The sequence below is a fragment of the Pleuronectes platessa genome, chromosome 8 (genome assembly GCF_947347685.1).
Source record: "Pleuronectes platessa chromosome 8, fPlePla1.1, whole genome shotgun sequence".
NCBI lineage: Eukaryota > Metazoa > Chordata > Actinopteri > Pleuronectiformes > Pleuronectidae > Pleuronectes > Pleuronectes platessa.
This window is the reverse complement of record NC_070633.1, coordinates 15,619,235-15,645,571: the sequence shown is the minus strand read 5'-3', so window position 1 is coordinate 15,645,571 and position 26,337 is coordinate 15,619,235. Positions and strand designations below refer to the sequence as shown.

General features: G+C 42.4%; 3 protein-coding genes across 3 annotated transcripts; 1 reads left to right on the top strand and 2 right to left on the bottom strand.

Moving 5' to 3' along the window:
- Positions 1 to 1,804: 1,804 nt before the first annotated feature.
- On the bottom strand, positions 1,805 to 7,287 carry ints5 (integrator complex subunit 5). Its single transcript, XM_053429521.1, has 4 exons — positions 7,057 to 7,287; positions 5,814 to 6,066; positions 3,218 to 5,194; positions 1,805 to 2,945 (listed from the first exon to the last, which is right to left on the bottom strand). The coding sequence occupies exons 1-4, from the start codon at positions 7,149 to 7,151 to the stop codon at positions 2,226 to 2,228; spliced, it is 3,045 nt and encodes a 1,014-aa protein (XP_053285496.1). The 5' UTR covers positions 7,152 to 7,287; the 3' UTR covers positions 1,805 to 2,225.
- A 693-nt stretch (positions 7,288 to 7,980) lies between these two features.
- LOC128446460 (phospholipase A and acyltransferase 3) lies at positions 7,981 to 11,313 on the top strand. Its single transcript, XM_053429520.1, has 5 exons — positions 7,981 to 8,138; positions 8,927 to 8,980; positions 9,256 to 9,364; positions 9,487 to 9,755; positions 10,635 to 11,313. The coding sequence occupies exons 2-5, from the start codon at positions 8,966 to 8,968 to the stop codon at positions 10,743 to 10,745; spliced, it is 504 nt and encodes a 167-aa protein (XP_053285495.1). The 5' UTR covers positions 7,981 to 8,138; positions 8,927 to 8,965; the 3' UTR covers positions 10,746 to 11,313.
- A 493-nt stretch (positions 11,314 to 11,806) lies between these two features.
- On the bottom strand, positions 11,807 to 22,703 carry scyl1 (SCY1-like, kinase-like 1). The gene is made up of 18 exons (XM_053429519.1): positions 22,512 to 22,703; positions 21,759 to 21,899; positions 20,272 to 20,394; positions 19,918 to 20,144; positions 19,601 to 19,691; positions 18,314 to 18,469; positions 17,849 to 18,007; positions 17,535 to 17,642; positions 16,966 to 17,079; positions 16,707 to 16,862; positions 16,411 to 16,599; positions 15,656 to 15,731; positions 14,901 to 15,098; positions 14,592 to 14,743; positions 14,376 to 14,456; positions 13,916 to 14,236; positions 13,462 to 13,540; positions 11,807 to 13,274 (listed from the first exon to the last, which is right to left on the bottom strand). The coding sequence occupies exons 1-18, from the start codon at positions 22,617 to 22,619 to the stop codon at positions 13,150 to 13,152; spliced, it is 2,604 nt and encodes an 867-aa protein (XP_053285494.1). The 5' UTR covers positions 22,620 to 22,703; the 3' UTR covers positions 11,807 to 13,149.
- Positions 22,704 to 26,337: the final 3,634 nt, after the last annotated feature.

Genomic DNA, 26,337 nt, shown 5'->3' with positions numbered 1-26,337 from the left:
TTCAACAGCCAGTGTTCAGAAACAACATGGTTACAATATTTGAGAGCTACTAACTAATTTTTATTTTCACCATCATTCACTTAGCGTCCTGGAGCCCACTGTGATGTCATTGAACGTCTCGCTTCGTCTCTTATAAAAATCTATAAAAAACAGCTCAAGAATTTGTTATTTCTTTAGCACTTTTCAATACACGTAACAAAGTGCTCTAAAACAAACCCAGAAACGATCAGAATAAAATATATAATAATAAAGACACAGATAAAAATTGATTTCCATATTACCGTGTGGGAATTGTTTTCAGGCAGACTATTTAAACATTTACTTCTCTCTGGTTAATTCTAATGCCACTTTAATTAGTTTTTTCAACCTCATAGTCAACATATAACAGGTAGTGTGCATGTGTGCAAATTGCGGCTTTATATTATTGTGAGGCACCTATTCAACAGCCAGTGTTCAGAAACGACATGTTATTGTTATTCTGTTGCGCACAGCCAAATATAGCTGACTATATTAATTGTGCTGTACTTAACTGCCCCCAAAGATGGTTTTAAAGATATTCGATATTTCTTCATTATGAATAGAAAAGTGGACTGTAAAATGTCCTACTTGTTATACAATTTCAGGGTTGGGATTTTGACCCATCGGGCATCCCCCTGGGTCCAACAGCTCCGATTGTCTCCAGAGGGATACAAAGTACATTCACTTAAATAGTTGCATATTAAATTAATCCTGTGCAGTCCACTTCTGCGCAGGAGGTAAATAGAATAAAACAAAAAAATTAAATTAAATTAAAGTACATGTATGTTGAAGCGCTGCATGCGTTTTGCCTGAGAAAAATTAAAATAATGACTGAGGAAATATTGACACAGAGCTGTTCAGGCTTGGACTCTGATCATGAGACAGAAATTTGTCTCTCCAAACTGTCTAATTTTCAGCAAATTTTGGTAAGAATTTGAGCATGTTAAAGCCCTTAAAAAGCCAATTTATTTGCCTGAATAATAATAATCCTTACAATTTCAAAAGGACCTCACTGTCTGTCAGTGCCTCTCAGTGCTCGGGCCCTAAAAATCAGTAGACATCACATGATAAAAGCTTTTTCATAAAGATGTGTCTAAAATGCCTCCAGCAGAATAGGGGGAGGATCATAGAGGACATTTAGGCTCAAAATAAGATGTAAATGACAGATTCAAGTTGAATATGAATGTCGGTGTTTACGGACACTTGGATGACACCACAGGAACAGTATGGGGTCATTTTATGTTTTTTTGCCATGTTTTTTATGTTGGTCGCCATTTATTCAAATGTATTGGGTTTGACTGCAATGCTGTTTACTCCTTAAACTCCAAAAGTGTTATGTGGACTCAAACACTTCACCCACCCCTCCATCTACATAGTGGTGAGTAGATAATGAGTGGATTTCCATTTATCATTCCATTTAAGAAGTGAGACAACTAGTCAACCAGTCATTGACATTTCTGTTTGTTTAATCTTTAACATTGTTTTGCATGTTTTTGTCATGACATGGCATCTTTTGTTGCACAAGATTATACATGTATCTACTTGTGATTAGATTTGATAGGGTGTTCCTTTTCATTTAGCAAACGCTCTTTGCAGTTTTAAGCCGGAATAAATAAAAACTTAATAAATTAGAGGGAAGAACCACCTCCCTGTGATTTAGTGCTTTGAGTTTAAAAATGGCTGGAAACCACTAGCCAAGAGGACATATGGCATAGAATGCGGTAATAATAGACTTTGACATCATAAATTACCCTTTCAGCACCAACAAGGATGCTTAGTGCAAGAAATGTATCAGGAACAAATTTATTTTGAAAAGTGGTTGAAATAACATTTTGCGCATTACAACAAGAGATGCAAGCGATGGTTGCAGCCTTGATAGACATCGGCTATCATACAAAACTGTCTATAAAATTATGTTTTATTCTCTAAACCAAACTGAAAATGAAGGCTTTTGTGTAGAGCACACTCTGTATTAACACAATAAACAGAGCATGTGTTCCATTTTGCTTGTCCGTGTCTCTTTCTCACAATACATTTTTAAGTCGAAAAAAGATGGTACAAAAGGAACACACACACACACAATTACACACACAAACCCTACTTGTATGAAACTGAAGTACGGTGGTAGCAACTTTGCAGTCCGCTCTTGGAGCAGTGTAACAAAGTATTCCATCTATTTTTCTTCACTGTTTGCTCCCTACTTCACTTTAGAGCTGGAAACGCCAGCACAGGTGTCCTAATCTATCAATGTTTTTATGCAGGACGCTGTGAATCGGCGCCACGTATCTCGCCACATCGCCGTCCCGTGAGAAATCCCTGCAGAACAGCCCCTTCTCCGAGCTGAAGACAAACTTCTGGGGCATTGGTCCATTACCTCTCACATACTCCCACACAGCCAGGAGGAGCAGCCGCACCTCGAAGGGAGTGAGGTGGGGGAAGGCTTCGTGGACGTTGGCCATCACAGGAGGCAGGAGCTGGCCCTCTCCCATGCAAGACACCAGGAGGCAGGAGGCTTGGAGGTGCCAAGGGGAGTCTGTGGATAACATCTCGCGGGACGACTCCCAGTGGGCCAGCAGAGTGGCCAGGAGGCCTCTGAGCACAGCTGAGCAGTAGCAGAGAGCCGGGCGTCCAGCTGCTACCACCTGTAGTAGAGGGAAAATCACTGGGTGGGCCTCGAAGCAGCGTCGAATGTGGATGTCTCGCTCCACCGTGGTGCGGGCATGCTCCTCCGGGGGCCAGGACAGCTCCCCATTGGCCACATCCGGACACACGTTTTCCACCAGTGTGATTGCGACAACCTTGGCTGCCTCAGCGTTGATGGGCGACGGCTCGTCGGGGTCAGATGGGGGTCGTGAACCGTTGATAGATCCATTGAGACCATAGGAGCTGCAACACTGGACTACGACAGTCAGAAGAGTCTGGACGTTCTACAGAGAGAGGAAATTACAATTACATTTTCTGCTGCAACACATCAGACTCAAAATACACATAATCACAATTCTTATACAAATAAGTGATTGCATGTGATTTTTATTTTTTTTCATTTTCAAATACTTTTGAAGTAAGGGAATAACACAAATCAATATATTTGCAGTGTTTAAAATATACAGAGGTGATCACGACCTTTAACTCTACCAAATAAGAGAAAAATTTAATTAAGAAATTGCACAATAAGTAGCTTTAACTTTGTCAAACTCACCTGGATGACCCTAGATGGTTCAGGCAGCTGTGTTGCAGTGCGGACCTTCAATCCCTTGCCGATTACCCCAGCATGAAATACGGACCACACGCTACCAGAAAAGTTGCCCGTGGTGCCAAACCGACAGTTGATGTCTAGCAGCGAGGCTCCGACGCCGGGGGACACAGAGGGGGCAGGCAAAGGAGCACCAGACATGTCAGCAATCTGACCTCCAAACAGCTCAGCGTTGCCTTTATGTAGTGCTCCCTCAACCAGCTGCTGAAGCACCGCCTTTAGAGTGAGCGGGGAGTACGCTGCTAAACGGGACAGGAGCAGGACCGAACAGTTCACCGCCTCACCAGCCTGCCCAACATCTCTTCCCACCGTACCAGCTTCTCCTCTTCTCCGCAGTGCCAGAAAGAAATGAGTGACAGCAGCACGGGACAGCAAGAGCAGGTGTGCTGGCGAGGAGGTGCGAGGGAGGGGGCTACAGGACAAGAGGCGCACTGTGGCATGAGATACAGCCGGGTCACCATGGAGAAGTAGTGGACCGAAATCATGGAGGTATACTGAGACCGCTGAGCCCATCTGGATGGCCATGGAGGACTGAGCACCGGCTGATCCTCTTCTCTCCTCATCCTGACTCTGGATGGCTGCAGCCAGGTTAAGCAGGAGCTGCCTCAGCTGCCGGGGCCCCAGAATGTGTGTGTGGATCTGGGCCACACAGCGAGTCACTGCAGCGGGAACGAGTCCCGCCATGCAGGAGGAGAGCGTGGTGTGAAGCTGCCAGGCCAGAGCCAGCTCCTCTGGGTTACGGGCCTGTGTGAGTAGCTGGCAGAGGGCCTCGGTGGCCACACGGGGACCCCCATAGACTGAAAGCAGACACAGAAGCTGGTGCAGCCAGAGATGACGTTTTCTCTCCAGGCGCAGCGTCTCAGCACAGAGCTCACCCACATGAGACTGCAGCTCCTCCAAGAAGGGGATGACCCTCTGAGGTTGAGATGAAGCTGAGTGATGAGATTTTCCTTCTACTCCATCCGAGCGGTTGAAAACCAGTTTATGGAGATGCAGAAGCAGCATCTGGAGGAGGCGATCACAACCTTCTCTGACTCCTTCATGAGGGGAGGGTGTTGGGCCAGATATGATGACAGAGGCTGGAGTCGCAGTGTCCGCCAAAAAACGGAGGACCCGGGCCCCTCCTGACGGACTCTGGCTAATGAGATGGACAGCAAGGCCCAGCATGTTATCCAGCTCCTCTCTGGGGAGGCCCTGCAGCAAGGCCTGCAGCTGGAGTAGGACAGGGGGGCGTAACAGCTCTACCAGCTCTGCAGACACAGCACCAAAGAGGTTGGGCGACATTGCAGCCAGCTGCAGCAGAAACGGTACTGCAGCTCGACGAAGTTGAGGGGAACTCTCCCAGGAGGTGGAGGATGAAGCGGGGGAAAGGGGGCTTGATGGACTCAGGCTCTCCTGAAACATCCTGAGGAGCTCCTTCCTGATGCTGTCTGAGTGATGCGCTGCAAGGTGCCCTAGGATTCCCACCACTGAGCCAATTTTAGGAACTCTGCTTCCTTTATCCACTCCCATCACCATTAACCCTTGGTCCTTGGCACCATGAGAGCAGAAGTCCTTCAGTCCACATGCCAGGACTCGGCTGATAATAGTACCAGGGAAGGCAGAGCCAATGTGAGCCACCACCCAGTCAAAATGCGGGGAGTGCTGAACCGAGGTGTCCAACAATGCATCCACACAGGCATCAGGGCACCACGCCAGCATGGCCGCCAAACACTGTGAGTAGGCCTCCATGAGGGACCGGGTGGCAGCACAGGACATCCAGAGCTGGAGCAGCTCATTGAGGCTGGAGGAGTGGGGGGCCACTCTGCGGCCAGCATGCTTGCTGCTCAGCTGCCCTAACAAGTCCACAGCCCAGGAAGAAACCAGGGGGGCCCAGGCCCGGGGATTGAGCCGGATGAACTCCAATAGGACGCCATGGACCTCCTACAGACAAACAGAAGGAATTTAGACCATGTTCTTAAGAATTTCATAAATTTTTCATATTTTAAGTGACTTTGACCCCTGCGTTATGCACGTGGCTGTGAAAGGGTAAGGTTGTCCCATTTCTCTATTTGTTACTCCAGTGTCTCATATATGAACTTTAAAAAGATCTTCACCACTCATGTGATAATGTTTTCAGTCTAGGGAAGAAGTTTCTACTGACGGGATTAACCTTATATTGAAATAACCGATGTTAACACGCTGACTGATCAATAGATTAATCTGTGTGGTTTGTCCTGCAGTTGTCAGATTTGTCACTTTTTTAATGTTGGTTGAAAACGGTTGTTGATATTGTTTATCCCTGTAATAATGTGGTTAGCTGCTGATGACGTAGGGAGTGGTGTGTCAATTTCTCCCTTGCGGCTCTGTTAAGAAGGGAGCACTCCCAGTGAGGGCACTTCATATCTAGGGGTAGGGCCAAGGGAGAAGAATTGGGAGAGGGCGTAAATATGATTCTCTTCTATACGAAAACACCTCACTTGATGGATGCAAGCAAACATTAATATCTCTTCAAAGAGGAGTAAAAATGCTTGTTTCATTAGAAGTCACATGTATATCCCACCTTTATGATGTCCTCCAGATTGGAACTGACTCCAGCGCTGGCCTCCCCCCCGGTCTCCAGGTTGTGCAGGAAGGCGGACACATGTTCGTCGTACACACCCCTCAGATGCTCCAGAACGGCACCTCGACAGGCCGGGACCGAGCGCAGCAGCCGGACAGCACAGCGGGCGTGTTCCCGGACACTGAGCTTCCGGCCCTGAACGGTGTCAACGCCACTGATAAAGGACTTGATTTCCTGAGAGAGTTCCTGGGCACTAGAGCAAACACAGATAGGATGAGTGTAAAGGTATCAACAGAGTTGTGTTTGTCTGTAATGTATTTATGCAACATTAACAACAAGAAAGACGGACATACTCATAGTAATTTGAAGGGGTACAACAAACAATTGTTTTTGTTATTGATTATCTTGTCTTTTAATCGATTAGTCTATGAAGTGTGAAACAGTGGGGAAAGTACTACTGAGTATATATGTATTATATATATTTTAAGTTGTTAGACAATCACTATCTAATGAATACATTTTCTCTCTAGTGCCTAGTCAATAAAATACTTTAGCTCTCATATACATAGAGATAAATTGCTTATCAAACAATAAGACATGTAGCAATTTGAGTGAAATACAAAAAATATAACAATAAACAGTTTGGCAGCGGATTGACAATGAAGTTATTTATTGTGCTACAATGACACATGCTGTCCACAACTTTTCAAATTTCACATTTTGATGGCTTTGATGCTTTTAACGGTTTTATATCTTTATCAAATCAATATTGTGGTTTCTGGGTATTGAGTTTGGCAAAGAAAACATTTTGCTGACATCACTATGAGGGATCTCTGAAGTTTTGACAGTTGTTTATCAGTATTTTCCTGACAACTTAAGAAGATGATTATATTAACCAGAAAGGTTATGGCAACTAGATATATGAATTAACTATCTATACAAATGGAAACGATACTTAACTGCAGCCTAAACAAACATATTCGATTTATAAACTTAACATTAATATGTTATATTTGGCTTTTCCAAGTTGTTTTAGTCTCTGACATTTCATGATGGTAACACAGCTTTTCTATAAATCCTTCACTCGACTATATGCATAATGGATAATCTGATGAATACTTTCTGCGTGAGGTGGCTCTACAGATCAACAGGGTGACAGGTTAAACGTCTCACATCGTCGTCTACAGACATGAAGCCACAGACAGTGACTGTGTGAAGGGTCTGCTCCTCCAGCAGCACTCACCTCAGGGCGCTCTGCGGGCTGTGAGCGTGAGAGCTCTGCATCGCGTTCAACGGACTCCCGTCGAACACCACAGACATCGTTTGGTCTTTCAACATGAAGGCGTCACATTAACCTCCTCTCGGCTCACGGGGCTTCGACGTCAACAACTGAGGCTGTTTTTGTTAGTTTTTCTGCCCTGATATCAGATCACTACCACGGCGAAAGGGCGCAACAAAGCCGGAAGATGGGACTTCTTCGTTGCCAACAGAAGACACCGGACACAGGCGAGTGGCGTCACTGTCGACACCTAGTGGTGGTGACTTAATAACTGCACCGATGAGGTGGTGTTTTCATCTCTGCTCCGTTTATTTCATGGTCTGTTTGTTTGTTTGAATCTCGTAAGTGCTTGGGAACGTGGTGACGGATGTGATGATCACATTTTGGTGTGGATCAGGATCCAGTTTTTTTTAACACAGTCTTTTGAGATTCTGCATTGTTGAATTTCTCTGATTTCACACATCTTGACGGATGAACTCAGGCACATTTAGGGAACCGGCTTTTGTGAGCATGTGCAATTGGATGTGACTTGAATTTTTATTGAATTTAAGGGAACTATTGGGCCTTGGCAGAGGTGACATTCTGATTAATTCTAGTGTACTTACTGTTCTCCTCCGAGAAGACTTCAAAATGTCCATATCCTGTATTTATGTGTCTTCCCTTTATATTCCATCTATCAAAACGAATACAGAACCTTTTAAATAATGTGCTTTTATTGTGAACTGCAGCCTACAAAATAAAGTTTCACAAAAAATCATAATGGTCAGGGAAGTTGTATTGTTGGACTGTTGCTTCAGACTGCTTTATTTTTAACCAGGTGTACCTAATAATAACAATAATAATAATAAGATGACGATGATGATGCAGAAGAGGAGGAGAAGGAGGAGGAGCAGAAGAAGGAGCGAACTGGTTTTATTGTGAAGGTCACGGGCTGGCTGTAGGAGTGGTGGTGCATCGGACTGACACAACCAGTCGTCTGTCGGTGCCGGTGCCGCTGAGCTGACGTGGACAGTACAGTTCAGCGGAGCAGGAGTCACCGTCAGAAGGTAAGATGTCCGGACACGACCGTAGATCTCGTGACGTCGCGGGTTTTAACGTGAAGTAACGTCACCGCTGTTGTTATTTATAACCATCGACGCCGATCAGCTGACAACAAGCAGCTCAGTGCGACGCTTTTCGGTCGCATAATATTTGTTCATTTGTCCGCTAAAACTGTCAAACTATCTGACATGATACCGACACATGTATACTCACTCTACTGTGTCTAAATAACAGCATCTTCAGTCTCATTTATTATTTATTTATTTATTTTTATTTATTATTTTAGGTCATTCATGATAAATGCGGTCAGCACACAAATTCCAAAACCCTGTTGTAAACGCCTTCTCCTTCATGAAGGTTCTTAATGTTCAGAGACCAACTGTTGCAGACCGTGATTGATTGTGTTTACATTGCAGGCTGCACCTAAGTTTCTAATCTCCCCTCAAATGAAAACAAGGGATGACAACCTAAGATGAAAACCCACGTCCTTTGTCCGAGACTATGAAATCCCGGAAAAAGGACGTAGGAGAGAAACGAAAGGGGAAAAAAGCGAAAATGAAATGAAACAATCAAGCTTTGGTTGACTCATTTCTTTGCTATTCACCTTTTCAGTTTCATTATGAATGTCAACACCCTATTGTGGCCCCTTGTAAAGGCCAGCCTCAATAGGAAAAATATGAACTACATCCGTGAAACACTGATCTGTTTATAGACTCGTGTGCTTTTGACCTGACACATTTGATCTCATGTGATGTGCTGATATGTTGGCCAATAAAATCATTTCTTCCTGCAGAAGCTGAAAGTCAAAACTGGTCCAAGACTTACAGACAAAATGGCCCCAACTCTGGTTTGGAAACTATTACTTCAACTTAACTCAGAATACAGTTTAATATCACTCCATCAAGCTGTTTGTTTGCTGTTTTAGTGTTTGCTATAGCAAGTATTGGTTGTTATGCACTGAATAACTTTATAGCCTGTCCAATGTCTTATTAATTTGAGTACATTTAAGATACTGTATTTTTTTTCTGTTTAGCCCTGACTATGTCAGAAAGTCCAGACAGATCAAATGTGCTGCCGTTGCTGTAAAGTTAAACAGTTTTTTTCTGTGTGTTCTAATCCAAGGATATGGAGAAACTGCGGCTCGGGGACTTGATTGAAATTTCCCGTCCCATGTACCAGCACTGGGCTGTGTACGTTGGCAATGGCTACGTCGTTCACTTGGCACCACCCTGTAAGTCCTGCCACACAACCTCCTGGACTCACAAATCCTAGTCAGGCCTATGGTCTGGAACAAAAATCACCATGATCTGATGATAAATCAATAATTGGTGACTGATTCCTTTTTATTCACAGGTGAGGGCCCGAGTGTAGGCTCCAGCAGTGTGATGTCCGTCCTCGCTGACAGTGCCTTGGTGAAGAAAGAGTTCCTGTGGGCCGTAGTGGGAGATGACGAATGGCATGTAAACAACGACCTGGACCGAGAGCACAGTCCCCGTCTGGGTTTTGTCATTGCGAATGAGGCCATGGGATGGGTGGGCAGGACTGTGCAGTACTCCATCGTCAGCGGGAACTGTGAGCACTTTGTCAACAACCTACGCTACGGCAAAAACGTGTCCCGTCAGGTAGGTAAAGACAAAATGGTCTTCTATGTACAAGACGCTTTTTGGGACCAGCCGGTTTGGTTTGAGATCAGAGGAGGGTGAAGAGAGTAAGGAAAAATTACTTAAACTGTTCTCAGACATGACCTCCGGAGAATAGGGTGAGGACTTTCTCTGGAGTTTGACTTTCACACATAGACCCTGAGCAGGAGGTTCTCCACTCAGACGTGTTCAAAACAACACAGAAATCTTGTCATAATTGGGACGTAACGTATTAATTCCACTGCAAAGATCACGTTTTTCTTTACAGCACATCAATCTTATCACCACTCTTATCACCAAAAATCTTTACATCATCATCGGTGTCTTCCATGTGTATGGCACCTTTTTATTAATCGTGAGGTTTTTTATTTTTGTGTCTGTGGCGTGTTAGAAACGTCATCTTCGAACCCACACATTCGCGGTGTCTCCCGCTTTGTTCATACATCATTCGGACATTCTGTAGACTTTGTACATTGGGACTGGCCGGGGAAACTCCACAGGAAGTCCGGAGGCTTCCAGTCAAATATTTGCGTTCACACATACTGTACATGTACACAGCCTCAGGAGAATGTCTGGAAACTCTCTGGAGTTTAGTTCATGTCTGAAAGCAACTGTTTAGATCTATAGGATATAAAAACCAGTGGATATTTTTTCAAAAAGTAGACACTTCTACATTTCTTCTGACCATTATATTAACCAAAAAATGTCACTTTAGTTGTTTGAATAAAATGTAGCAAAACAAATATATAAGACCTAATCTGGAAGTTAAATTATTTTTCAATATGTGGATATTTTTATTTTGGGTTAAGCAAGTCAAGAAAAAGTCACTTCTTAATAAAAGATGCATGTTTGTCTCTAAAGGTGACTTCAGCAACAAATGTTGCCTTCGGAGTGGGAGCGGCCGGACTCGCAGTCTTCGGCATCCTGGCTTTGGCAAGAGGCCTCAGAGGAGAGAACAAAAACACAGAGTGATGAGTCACAAGTCGCCTGTTCGGAACCAGTGCCCTGATAAACTCATCACCAGCAAAGTCTAACTGGCCCTTATTATAATCAAACTAGAGCTCAGATTACTTTTTTCACCCTGTTTCCTAACTTTACATAAATTTGTCTCTAACACCTTTTGTAAGGTTTGAGGCAAGGCGGTTTGGTTTGGATCAGGTCTCTGTATTTTTTTTTACTTTTTGTAACATTTCTAAAAATAGGGATTTTCACTTAATAATGTGCCAAGATGAAATATGTAAAAAAAAAAATAATGTAAGAAGACAATTTGAAAATGACTTTCAAATCTTTTCTACAGATTGTGATTGTTGTTTTTTTAATTCTTTTTTTTCAAACTTTTTTAAACAAGATGTTTGGTAAAAGTTACTCATGAAGAAGTAATAGTGGCTATTAAATCTAAATGTGACCGATGTTTGCTGATGAAGAATATATAACAAACAATGAAGTTGTTAACGTCTCACAGGAAGGGCACTTTAATGTCATGTCACATCACGTGTTACTAAATTTGTCATCTTCTGATGATTAAAAAGAGGAAAAATCATTTGTGCGAATATCTGTTGTCATTAATGTTGTGTATTCCCTCTCCTGTAGTTTGTGCTTTTCCCCTTTGTGATTCTGCAGGTGTCTCTCACTCCACTTCTGCAACAAGTACTTAGCTATTACCATTAGCCTGTCACCAGAATTATTATTATTACTACTGTCAACTATATTATTATAGTTAGTCATTTTAGGGACTGTTACATCTCTACAGTACTCTACAGTATTGTTACATCTTTTACGATTCAAAGTGTTTTGTTCATCAGTGTTAACAATGATTGTAACAGATGATGTTGGTGCCGAGCACCTCTTGTGCCTCAAATTCTTTGAAATCGTCAGTGATTCATCATCAGCTAAGATATTAAATGACTTAATATATGAAAAGCTCAGATAATGCAACTGATACAATTTTCAAACATGGTTAATCAGAAGTCAGAGTGAATAATGTTGGTATATCACACCCATGACACAAGTGTAATGTAAACAAGAAGCAAAGGTTTACTTTTGTTCTTTTTATTTAATAACAGCTTACATGCTACATGATTGAGATACTCTGTAAACCACGTCTGCCATCTCAATTATGCAGGATAGTTTCTGACCCGACCAGCCCAAACCAGGACGTTAGCTCTGGTGGTGATGGTTACTGATTGTGTCAGCGGGCTTTTCTTTACAGTAAGTCGTATTGTAAGTGACACCAGACCGTACAACTGCATATATAACACAGACAGGAGATATTAGGGGCCACACTGGAAAGTTTGTTGGAAAGACAGAATCTTCCACGTTTAAGACATTTCAGGTCCACCTCTGAAATGTGCAGAGCAGACCTGCGATTAAATAAAGGCACAAATAAAAAGAGTAAAAGATGATTCAACTTTAGCTAGATCAAACCAAGTACTGACTTGACACGTTAACATCCTCACATAATCCCAAAGGATTTTAGGGAGATCTCTAGGATTATACATCTAAAAGAACTTCAATAGGTCCCAAAATAAAACCTATTGGATTTTAAAACCCCTCCACCGCTGCACTTGACCTCATGAGACATAAGGAATGGCGTGTGGACACAGACATTTATTTCCTCACTTCTCTGATCTGAAACCAGTCACAAGACCCAGGTCAGGTCAGGTCGGTTCAGAAACATATAGTGTTGTATGTCCAAAGCAAACTCAGCACATCAATAAAGTCTTTATGCTAAGACACAAATGAACAAGTGCATGCATGGATTGATTTTCAGTCTCCAATCTGTAATTAAGTGAAAGCTGAACTAAAACATTCATATCCACTGTGTGTGTTGTGTTTGTGTGCACATTTATGTACCATTGTATGTTTGCTTCTAAAATGTTGCTAAATATACTATATATTTCTCTCAGTTAAAAAAAAGGTATGATTTCTTTGTGTCATTTTAAGACAAGATGCACCATTTATATACATATACTTTACAACGGCAGGAGTTAGGAATAATTAAAAAAAAGAGTGGACATTTTGTTGGATCACTTCTGCTCTAAAGAATACTGCTCTGTGTTGTTTCATGTCTCTCTGGGTTTTGTTTTCCTCCATCACCAAACCTGCATTTATAGAGCAATGGATTATCACCCGTCATCTGTCATGTCCTTCAACGTTGAGAATCCTCGTCCTCAGCAGGGGTTTAATTTTCCCCATCTCAACCTAGAAACCTCCATTACAGCAGCATTTCACAGTATTCACAGCTGACTCTTCTTTCTGGTCCTTGACTTGTGGAATGTCAAGCCTCCATCACTGCTCTGGGATCAGTGATCAATCAGCAATCCATGCTCATCCCTATCTGTCCCCAACCTCATCTCTCGCTCGCTCTGCATCCTCGTCAATCCAGCTTGCGTGCACCCAATTTGAGAGGACCTTTAGCAGCTTTGCGCTCTGCCCGTTTCACCTCCAGCTCTTTCCTCCTCTCCTCCCGTTTCTTCTTGGAAAGCTCCGCCTTGCTGAGACCTGGGCAGCAAACCCGACCCCCCCAAAAGACAGGCAATTCAAGGCAAAGACATACAATAATAGCCATCTACCAAGAGTAGATAAGCATTAGTAGTGTGAATATAGGAGATGTGAAAATAGGTAAAACTGTCCAGTGATGTTTTACAGCAAATGGTAAGGTATAAGGGAGGACAGCTGAGAAACTTACCCTGGGCTCCGTCCACTGACTCCCAAGTCTCCTCAGCTCCCCAGTCTCCTGTTGCCTCTGCACTCCAGCCACCTCCAGCCTGACCAGAGGAAAACACTGAGCTGAAATCATCGTACCCTCAAGAGACCCTCAGCTCTGTTTAGCTTACTAATACCTTCTTATCTTTCAATTTATCTGCTTTCTTTCACTTTACAACTGCAAAAAGAAGTGTTTTGATTATTTGCCTCCTCCTCACCTCCATGTAGTATATGTGATGGACATCTATAGTTTAGTTACACAGATTTGATCTAACTCTTTTGAACTGGACAATTGTGAGTATTTTACATGGTACATTGGAACACTTTAAACCTGTGAAATAGATAAATATAGACACAGCTCTTTTATCTCTTTCTATTTACCACTAATTTAATCTGTCTGCCTTTTGCTCCTTTGTCTGTGTCTCCTCCATCCTCACCGTGGCAGCAGCAGCACTGGCTGGGTTTCTCTGGGACACACTGGCGAACAAGTCGTTGTGACTGGCTCCCTTCGATGCGCTGCTGCTGTCCCAGTTGTAATCGCTAGCTAACCGCACCCCTTCTGGAAGGCTGATTGTCTCATTGGTCAAAGTTGTATCTGTCTCCTGCTCTCCCCAGTCGTTACCCCAGCCCTCTTCGCCAGCAGAGCTCTGTCCCTGGCCTTCCTTCTCATTTGACCAGCTGTCGTCAGCGTCCCACCCTGAGCTGCTCCAATCAGAGCTCTGCTTCTTCACCGTGACGGGGGCGGTCGACCGGCCCACCTAGATATTAAAGAGACGATAAAAGACTGATGTTTAGACTTAAACCATATAGAGAACACAAACAACTACATAGACTACATTAAGTCCGTACAGACAGGTGAATGCATTTTGTGATTTATCCAAATTAAAGAGCTCGTACTTGTCGGTCACCAGCCTTCTTTTTGGATGATGACCAGTCAGTGTTCCAGTCTTCGGGCTCTGTGTGAGCTTTCTCTGGCTCCTTTGAGGAAAGTCAAAAATCCATGTAATTTGATATGTCAGTTACATAACAGTATGATCTCAAACCTATGTTCACACATGTATCTAAATGAACATTTTTAGTTTTCTATTTCAGTGAAAAGTGGTGAAATCCAACCTCCAAACTTCCCCAATCCTCCTCCTCCTCATCCCAGCGTTCTCCTATTGGCTCATCATATTTGTCTGTTACTTCAACAGTCTGTGATTGGTTCGCATGACTAGAGGCAGCATGGTGACTCAGAGAGACCTGTGGAGGTTTATCATCTTCACCTATGAAAGGAAGAACAACACAAGATAACGTTTCAGGTATCCTATCTATGACTTAGCTGGTCTGGGATAAATAATGACTGGAATTTAGTTCAAGATCAAAATAAAGACACACTCCGATCATCATTTTCTCAACTAGTTATCTAAGTTTGATAACTACCAGGTGCAGGAGCAGCGTCTGTGGTAGTAGTTGGGCTGGTGGTGTCAGTGGGCTCGCTGCCCTCAGCTGTTGCATCCCCCTCTGTCCCTGGAGCATTGCGGATCAGCTTAGAAGTCAGCGAGGACATGCCAGTTACGGCCCAGCCGGCCCAGCTAGAGGAAGCCCCTGCAGGCTGAGCACATGACGCTACATCCTTTTCTGCAAGACAGACAAATATCAAGTTTTTGTTTTTAGAATTTCAGAAACTAGGACTATTATGTGAGTGAGTCACCCTATTGTTATTACTTATTTCCCCGATTAACTTAGAAAGATAATAATATACAACATATCATCTGTAATGGATAATTCCACTGATCAATGTCTTCCTGCTGTTTTCTTTGCACTTAGCACACTAAGCACATTGTTCCTGCCCTTACTTTGTCATTTCACCTCCTGTTGACCCTTATCTGTTCAACTGTGTGCTGGGTTGGATTCATCTTTTTTGAGCAGTGACAGAGAGCAGACATTTCCTGCCTGCTTTCTGTCTTGTTTCCTTTTTATCACATTTTATAAAAACCCTCCTTCTTAACTACTCGTGGTTGCGCTCTGAGCCATGTTGCCTACTGTGTAACCCTCTGCAGAGCTAATTAATTAAAACTCTAAGACAACTCCGGTCTGAGAAACTCATAATTTCAAATCTCGAGATAAAATTTCATGCGTTTTCTTTGCTCAATCGTATAGAGAAAAAAGATCAGACTGCAGCTCAGACCACAAACCTATATCAGCCAGCTTGGAAGGGTCTTCTGACACAATCTCCATCTTGGAAAGGAAACTCTTGATGGCTTTGAATGCCTGACATAGAGAAAGACAACAGCACATCATGAGCAGAAACACATCAGCATGATCAAGTAAAAACAAAAACGGATATTTACAAATAAGGCAACAATTGTAAGAAAAGTTTGAAGCCAAAAAACGATTTGGCCAAATCAAAAACAGCTGGTTTCACATAGCCAGCTCAGCAAATTTGAAACTCACTTCCCTGCCTCGTCCAGGAATTGTTTGAAATTGGAGAGTAACTGATAAGTCATCAGTAAAAATAATCTACCTTTGCATTGCTCTGGAATGAATCATTTTCTCTCCTACATTATTAAGCTGCCACAGTTTGTCACTGTAGAATCTTTAATCTGCCCTTGCTTGAAGAATCAATGAAGATCTGCCTCTTAATCTTAACAGAAACAAATATAGTTTCTACGGGTCTATCTTGTTCTGCTGGTAAGAAGATGTGACTCATGCAGTGCTTACATATTGTGTTATTGTTGGAGGTAATACATGAGCGTAGTCATCACAACACTGTATTTACCATAGCCGTGTTCTTTCATGCAACGATAATGACAGTTAAAATGTAATTAACTACGAGCTTAAAATAAATGTATGATATGATGCTGATATTCAAGCACTCAATATGCTATAACGTTAAGAACAATTATATGAATAATAATTTTGATTCAGTGTTGTGTAATATCATGTTTACCTGGTCCCTGACGCTCTTATCAGGGTCAATAGTAATGGCACAGAGGGTGGGGAGGATGCGGGCAGCGATCTCCGTTACACTGTAGTAGTTGTGTGTGGCAGCGAAGCCCAGCACACCAGCAGAACGGGAAGCGGGGAAGGGGTCTTTCGTGGCTCGTGAGAAGGCGGAGATCAGAACACGCTGTCGAGTCTGTGAATGGAGGGATTAACATGTATTTCCATTTGAACAGATTCTTTCGTGTTTTTTTGTTGCTGTAAATGAATGAAGTGATGCATGGTGGCGTGGGTGTGCTTTACCCCGGCGTTGAGGTAGGAGGCGATCTTGCCCAGACAGACAGTGGTGTTACACCGGATTGGGCCTTGTTCATCTCGGGCCTGAAGCCGGGCAAAGTGACGCATGAGCTCCTGGTTCAGGTTGGCTTCATTCAGTTTGGGAGCCAGCAACAGCATCGACTGAAGAGAAGGGAAAAAGGAGAGTGGTGGCTATAGCAGGCTGAAACCTCCAGTATACTAGTCAAAAATTCCTTCTGCAATGTGGTTGTGTTGTGCCAACTACCTTAACAGTCTGTTCTCTGATGGCAGGGTTTGTGTCTGTGAAGCCATGAACAATGTGAGGAAAGATCTGGACGTTGACTGCTGCCTCATTCAGATACTGAATGAACTGCTCCATCTGAGATACAGAGAGAAGGACAGAAAGAAGGAACAACGTTAGAGGGAATTACTGCATTTTCTCCTTTACTATAGGCTAATAAACACTGTAAATGATTCTACTGCATTTCATTCTACTTTTTTTTCCTGGCTATAAAATCCAAGAGTTGCATTTGTTAAATAGGAGAGCTGAGGGAAATAAAATAAACACTAATTTCCCTGTACAGCATTTTGTCTAACTAAAACCCCAAATTAATACATATCTTCAAGTCCTGCATGAAGCTAAAACTGCTTCTCTGGGTGCAGATGAAACAGGCCTATATTAAATACACACTGGAGTGCGGCTCAGGCAGCAACTTTTTGTTGCTGAACCCTAGCCGAGCCCGTGTAAAAAGCATCAAGTATAAACCCCAGCCAACATGACTGCACCCAAATATCATTTCAATTTGTATTCTGTATCCACATTCTAATACACACCTGCTGCAGCAGTCGTATTCTCATGGCTCGGTCTGTGGAGGAGAACATCTTCACGATGACAGGGATAATCTTCTGTTGGTATTCTTCTGCCGAGAGGAACTTCCCTACCTGGAACAAAAGGACATACATAAGGAAGCTGAAAAGACGTGTGCACTAAGACATGAATACCAGTGTTACTATTTTATAACTCTGACTCATTTTAGACAATTACTTTTTTAAAGCTTTACTTTGGAAATATTCTGACCTGCAAGGAGATTCTCTGGTAAAGTCATTGATATTTCATAGGCTGTCATAGTTGCCCAGGGATGATTTACCTTGAAGAGTGGCGTGAGGACGACAGCGCCCGCACTGCCAAACTCGAAGGCGGTGAGCAGCTGAGGAAGAACCTTGTGTTTACAGAAGTCTTCGGGGAAGGAGTCCAGATTGTCACTCAGATCCTGGAAGAACTGCTGCTTCTCAGCCGGCTCCTTGATCTAGACAGGATCATTTTATACTTTGAATTTCACTGTTATTATATAAACTGATCAATTATGCTTTCAGATTGTTTTACACAATGAAAAAATAAACTCAAAGAAACATCTTAAATTGATTGTTGGAGTGCTTCTTGGAGTTAATTTTTTTTCTTATGTTGTGTCTAAATTATATTCTTCTAAACTTTTAGAATAAATCCACAGGAACTTTCTACTTTCAGTTTCTGTCTTAGTATACAATAATGTAGGTTGTGACTGTTCTAATGGGTGTGACTGTAGCTCTGATGTCTTGTGTTCAAGTCTGTGGACCTGTATCTCCTCCAGGAAAAGATTGCTTTCGACAAAGCTGTTGCTGAGGAATCCCCCGGCGGCTCTGCAGTTCTGAAGAAACCGGGATGGATTGGGCCGAGCCCGGGGGTTGGCCCCCACCAGCTCACAGTAATGAGGGACCAGGGCCTTTGGAACCTGCAGACACGAAGGTGACAAGAGAGATCTCAACTCTGTACATGACACGTCTCAACACTTCTTTTTTCAAACACGTTTTTTTTAGATCAGAAATAAAGGTTTTTATATGCGTTATAAGTTGCGCAAATATATCCTGTGGTATTTGGTGACTCAAAAAAATCTCAAAATATAAGGTATTATTCTCTGCTGGGGCGAGGAAGTTGATGTATTAATAAAAAAAGAAATGCGACAAAATATAATTGGAAACGACTTAATTATTAAATCATTATGCACAGTGGCTGTCGTGAGGCAAGAGACAAATAATGCTAATACTATGCTATTCGTTGTTTCCCTATATAAAATGCAAATTCTATAGTCTGCGGGAAAAAAAAGGGCACAGAGCTCACTGCACCTGAAGAACCTGAAGAGCCTGAAACACCTTGCTGGAATGCATCAACTTGCATGTCACCGGGTAATGCGTAACAAGTCCTACTGGCTAGTTTAGCTCAAAATAGCACAGCGGAATCACTGCTATTGTTACTGCAGCTACAGGTAAGGGGTGTGGCATTTCTGACGCACGGCCACCCATTCACACAAGCGAGGGCCAGCTGACCAATCAGTGCACACTGAACTTTTTGGGAGGCGGGAAAAGACACCAAACCGATATATTCCGTCACACAGCTAAAAAAAGGCAATGTACCGTTTGAGAAGAACAATGCATATTTTAAACATTACAGCATGTAAACATATTCATATTGATCCACAAATTCTAATTATGATCCTGTTCATGGCTAAATTATGGATATTGTCAAAAAAGTTGTAATACATTAAATAAATAGAAATACCATATTTACATCATGTTGTTTACATTTTTTCTCCGCTTGAGATTTAAACCGGTGCTCTTTCTATTGCATCATCTTGCCGTGCTCTCTTCTTCCGCAACTGTTTGATGGAAACTGCCAGTACAAATAGTGCCACCAGTTGTTTATCTACATGAACCAACACCTAATAATCAGTAATGGATGGAAACAAGCATCCATTTAAATGTATTTCCTACATTTGTATGGAAGAATATTTAGAGGATCTAAAAAGATATTTCATTGAACCCATAACAATTGTCAAGTAATTACAAAGAAACTCAAGGTGACGTACCTTTCCCAGTGAACGAAGGGAGGAGGTGCGAGGTAGTGGCCCATTGAATACTTCCCAGATCAGGCAGCCTAAACGCCACACTTCTCCTGCCCTGCAAGACGTGAATATAGTGCATTCAAAATGCAGAGACCAGGGTCAGGTTTACCATCATCTACTCAACACTTCACTCATTGATCTTTACCTCGTCCTAAACCTCCTTTGCCATTTCTACACTTTCTCCAAATATTCCTATTACTCCTCCCTTTTTATTCAGGAGTAACATATTATTATTCTGACAAGCTCTTCTCACTTTGAGATTATTGAGAATACTCTTTTACCATTTCTCTCCAGTGCTGTTGGACAACTCTGGGGGGTCATATTTCTCCATGTCTGGGTAAACAGCCTTCGGTGCCGGAAGCGAGACCCCGCTTGGGTCGCCCTGCTCAGGGGCCACATGGTCGAGGGCCCCTAGTTTCCACTCTCCAGCACGATCCACGAAAACAGACCAGACACCTAAGTTGTTATGAAGTAGGTGGCAGTCGTTGACCAGGAAACTAAGAGCTTTCTGTGAGACGGGGCAAAGGTAGATTAAACAGATAAACAGTGAGAGAGGGCCAGAGGAGGACAGTGACAGAAATGGCAAAACTACAGCTCATCTGAAAGTATCAACTGGCACAAAGTCCCATCCCTACCACTATCTGGTGCAGTCCCCAGGAGATCTCCAGTTCCCCGGAACCGCCCTTCTCTGCCTGGGCTTTCAGGTGGACTGTCAGGGGCGTCACCTGCTCCGTAACCAGGTAAAGGCTCTTCTCTGTCTGTAACAACCACAGAGAAGAGTAACTGGGATTTAATAGCTATTTTGTTGGACCAGCATCACTGTCAAAAAACTCAATAATGAAAAAGAAAGTACAGAAATACAAAACACACCAAAATATCATAGTTGAATTAATAGTGTGTCAGTTGTCCATTTATTCAATGCAACAATGTTACAGAAAACAATGCTAATTCATCTCAACAGGTTTCTATTAAAAGGCTATAAAAGCTAGGGCTGAATTATTATTCAACTACAGCAAGTGAAAAACTACAAGGTCGTGTACAAACAGTAACAATTAAAAAGACTTGATGTAAGGAATCATACTATGTTAAGGAGTTGGTAAACATCTTCGTTGCTACTCAGTTTCAGGCTGTTTATTCAGTGGTCAGCATCTTCTGAATTATGAGTACGCACAAACACAGACAAGAAGGAAGAAACTTAATATGGAAGCTATTTTATTTCAATATACGGTTCAAATTCTCTTGACAAATCATTGGTGTTGATGCACAGATTACTAGTTCTTAATAATAATTAATAATTTGATTTAATGTATGATCCAATTATAATCTGGTGGAGCAGAAAAGCTGAGGAAACAGCGCAAGAAGCTGAAAATATTAAGCATACTATTCACTACAACTATTGTAGGCCTAAGGTGGAATATTCAGACTCACCCCAATCTGTAAACATGCAGAAAAGAGCAGATGGTGGAGATGAGACACAAATAATTATATTTAAAGGGATAGTTCAGCGAAAAAATAAAATTCACTGATTTCCTACTCAGCACTATGCTGATGGAGGGGTGGGTGTTTTTGAAGTGTTTGAGTCCCCCCAAAAAATCTGTAGTTTCAGGGGTAAACAGCGCTGCATCCGAATCCAATACAATTGAAGTAACTGGTGACCACTTCTTTAGACGTATAAGAGATCAAATGCCTCCACACTGCTTCTGTGGTTTCATCAAAGTGTCTGTGAGCCCCGAAATTCAAATTCGACTCGAAGCAACGTCATTTACACCATGTTGACAGCCTCCTTGAAGGTGCGTTCAATTGCTACGTCCAGCAGTGGACTTTTAGTCTTAAAACACAAAGTAAATTACCTCATTTCGAGCCGAATAGGAATGTCTGGGCTTGCAAACACTTGGATGACACCACACGTGCACTAAGGAGGCATGTTGTGTTTTTTTTCTGTTGTTTTATTAAGTCTGCAGAAGAGGTCACTGCCTACCCCTGAAACTCCTAAAGTGTTTTGTGGACTCAAACACTTCGCCAACCCCTCAAACTATCCCTTTAAAAGGCATTACAGACAGTGGCAGCGTGCAGAATTGATGACGCAATGGTGCAAACGAACACACACAAAAAACACACAAACCTCTAATCCATCCACATAGGCCAGGATGTTGGGGTGTCGCAGGGTCTTCATACGCTTGAACGCAGCCTTGGCCAGCTGTGTCTGCTGCTCTGTACCCTGAGCCGAGTCGTACACAAACACAGACACCGGCTCTCCATTGGTCTGAGGAGACAGGATGGGGCACATGAATCACTCCTTTAAATTAAATTACTCATTTAAATTAAATTGACAGTTTTTCAACATGTTTTTTTATTATGTTCTGTAACCAAATCAAGTTGCCTCGTGTCACTACGTCATATTTAAATGAGCTGGATCAGGACGATAGAAACAGGAAGTTGTTATTTTTGCTGTCATTGTGCAGCCCTGTGAGGACGGCTGTCTAGATTCAGCTTCCCAACGCAGGGTTCTCACAGTGGGTTGTGTGAGGTGCTGTCAGTCGTCGATGAGAAACGTCCCCTGTTGAGTTGAAGCTTCAGTCGGAACAGGGATTGGATAAGAGGCGATAACTCGGTTAAAACCGGGTGACGTGGCGACAAATACGTGTCTGTGTGTGCAAGCGGGTAAACAAAGTCTGAGAACTGATCACAAGCAGCGCGAGCGCAACATTTATCTCGAGGCAGACATTCACACCGACGTGGACATATTGATGTTGTAAACACGTCAGTACGACACCTGACAACATAACTACAAGCTTACTGACTGACAGGCCTCCACAATGAAGCGAGCTGAAGCTAACCGCTAGCGGAGGCTCTGCAGCGGTCTGCCTCTTTTTACCTTCCTCTTCCCGCGGTGTAAAGTCCATATTCCAGACTTCTCCTGGGCGTCTGGAAGAAGTTCATAAGCGAAGTCTTTGACAGGATCCCTTGCGAAAAAGGACCACATCTCCTATTTCCTCCTCCACACCTCATCAAACACTACGGAGGGCTGTTGGAGGCTAGCTGCTATGTAGCACGGATGTGATATGGCTCCGTGGGAAACGTGTTTCTGCCCTTTAGTTCCGCAGTAAATTGGTGTCAGTAAAAATATAAAAAATCTTATTAAACTGTGTATTAAAATTGATCCGAATTTCTACATCTACATCAAATCCTGAATATTGTAACGTGCAATGTCACGAAAAACGATATGTAGGTCTAATAATGACTTTTTAAATAATAATAACATTTATAAAACATGTAGGATAATGAGATTGAGATTAAGGGCCTCTGACTCTTGCTCCACAGCTGTGAAGCAAATAGGCTCAAAACACAACTCACTGATTGTTTGCCATTTGATTTGAGGCAATTTGTTTTATTCAATTTTGGGACTAAATAAACTAAAATGTTAGAGGTTTCATGTAGAGACTGGCCGTTAAATTGGTTGGCTGATGATATTGGCTGATATGAGCCTTTCACAGACTGCATCTGTATTTATAATTTCAGATATGAAAATCTTTATACCACAGAATAAACAAAGAAGAAAAGCTATTTGTGTTTTCTTATCTTTCATTAAGTTTTATGGTAAAACATCAAGCCCCAATTATTCCTTTATACGATCGTTTGACAACCACATTTCGGGATTACTGTTGTGTTCTTTTTATATATGCCACTGCCAGTGTTTAAAAATCTGAACAATGTTAGCATCCATTTATTAATTATTCTAGTTTTATGTTATTGGAGAAAAGGTACATTTAGCAACACAAATTTTAAATGCATACGAGTTAGCTGTAAGATAAATTTTCATCAGCAATCACTTTGCCAGATGATATTAGGCATCCTGCACTTTCAAAATATCGTGGAATAGTAGAATATAATTTGCATCACCCTCGGACAAGGTCTACTTTTAAGGCATGCTCAACATTGTCAGCTTAAATTGAACTGTCATTATTTTGTTTATTTCTATTTTTGATATGGTAATACCTTGTTTTTACAGATTACCTTTACCAATTGGGCATTTCACTGTTAAAAATGTTGCTACTCTACCACTTAGTTCCCCAACAAAAGGACTTCTGCCAAATGTGTTCCATAAAATGAATAATCCAAACTCGTTGGGAACAAATGTCTGAAGGCCCCTCAATCAATCAATCAATCAATCAATCAATCAATCAATCCATCAATCAAATTTTATTTGTATAGCCCATATTCACAAATTACAATTCGTCTCATAGGGCTTTAACAGGGTGTGACATCCTCTGTCCTTAACCCTCAGCAAGAGTAAGGAAAAACTACTAAAAACCCTTTTAACAGGGTAAAAATACGTAGAAACCTCAGAGAGAGCCACATGTGAGGGATCCCTCTCCCAGGACGGACAGAAGTGCAATAGATGCCACGTGCAGGAAAACATCATCAAGATTAAAGTCTTCAAGATTAAAGATTAAAGTCTCTAGCAGCATTTGATGAGGGTAAGTATCCCGAAGTATCCATGCCAAGCAGTCCCGCAGCAATCACAGTCCATGGTCAGCAACCAGCAGGACCACGATCCACCATCCAGACCAGAACGCCACTCCAGTCCTCAGTCACCGTCCACCGCCGCCCACCACGAGCCGCCGCCGTGGTCCTGGTCCAATGCCCGTACCCGATGCCAACGCGACACAGGGTCCGCCACCACCACCACGATCAGCCCACACGACACAGAATCCGCCACACTGGGTCCACCACCGCGACCCCCGGTGCGCGATTCACAAACCGCAATCCATGGTGCGGCCACAGAGGCCCTGGATCTGCGGGTGATAAAGCAAAGGGATTCCGGGGAAGGGGGATAGGGATGGAGAAGAGGAAGGAGAAGCTGGAAAAAGAAGCTCCGTGTGTCATGTGTTATTAAATAGAACAAGTTACGTTCTGCCGCACTAATTAGCTCTAACTGTAAGCTTAATCAAAAAGGAAGGTTTTGAGCCTACTCTTGAACGACCAGATGGTGTCTGCCTCCCGAACTGAAAGTGGTAGTTTATTCCACAGCAGAGGAGCTTGATGGCTAAAAGCTCTGGCTCCTACTCTACTTTTAGAGACTTTAGGGACGACAGTAGTCCTAAATTCTGGGAGTGGAGTGCTCTAGGGGGTTTATAAGGTACTAACAGCTCTTTAAGGTAAAAAGGCGCTATATTATCAAGGGCCTTGAAGGTGAGGAGGAGAATTTTAAATTCTATTCTAGATTTAACTGGAAGCCAGTGTAGCGATGCTAATACTGGAGAAATGTGCTCTCTTCTCTTTGTTCTCGTCAGGACACGTGCTGTGGCATTTTGGACAAGCTGTAGAGTCTTTAACGACTTACTGCTGGAGCCTGATAATAATGAATTACAATAGTCAAGTCTCAATGTAACAAAGGCGTGGATTAGTTTTTCTGCATCTTTTTGCAAAAGGACATGTCTGATTTTTTAGATATTACGCAAGTGGAAAAAGGCGGTTCTAGAAATTTGTTTTAAGTGACTATTAAAGGATGAATCAGGATCGAAGATCACTCCCAAGTTCCTGACTGTTTTGTTGGAAGCAAGGGCAATGTCGTCTAGCGCAGCTATATCATTAGATAATGTATCTCTAAGGTTTTTGGGGCCAAGTATTATAACCTCTGTGTTGTCTGAGTTTAATAAGAGAAAATTGCAGGTCATCCAGGTTTTTATGTCCTTGAGACATGCTCGAAGTTTAGTTAATTGATTACTTTGTTCAGGTTTTATTGATAAGTATAACTGGGTGTCATCCGCATAGCAGTGGAAATTTACCTAGTGTGTCCTGATAATGTTTCCTAGTGGAAGCATATATAATGAGAATAAAACTGGGCCGAGCACAGAGCCCTGTGGAACACCATGGTTTACTTTGGTGCGCAGAGATGACTCATCATTAATTTGCACGAATTGGGAGCAATCAGAAAAGTACGATTTAAACCATTTAAGGGCGGTTCCATTAATGTTAATCAACTGTTTGAGTCTTTGTAATAAAATTTGATGGTCAATTGTGTCAAATGCTGCACTGAGATCTAACAGAACGAGGACAGACACAAGTCCCTGATCTGAGGCTATTAAAAGGTCATTAGTGACTTTTGCCAAGGCTGTCTCTGTACTGTGATTGGATCTAAACCGAGACTGAAAGTCTTCATATATATTATTTTCCTGGAGAAACTCACACAGCTGATTGGCTACCACTTTTTCTAAGATTTTAGACATGAAGGTGAGATTAGATATTGGTCTGTAATTGGCTAAAACCTCTGGGTCTATGGTGGGTTTTTGGATTACTGCTTTTTTAAAAGACTGTGGTACATAACCTGATGATAATGACAGATTGATTGTATTAAGTAACGAACTATCAATTAGGGGCAGAATTTCTTTAAGTAATTTTGTAGGAATGGGATCTAAGATACAGGTACAATCCAAGTAAACAATGTCATTATGATGACCCCCAAGTTATCACCGATGCACAAATGTTTTTTTGGTGGCACTTTGCTAAGCTGTCATGTTGCCAAAGTCAGACTAATGACATCATTCATTTAGGGCTATACTGACAAAAAGAAAAGAAAGTAGATATTTATGTACTCTTTTATTCTCAGCTGTCATTGTGCAACGTAAAAGACATTTGCAATCTTGTGCAGTTAACTAATTTTAAAAAAGCCCTTCTACCCACGGTGTAATCTGTCATCT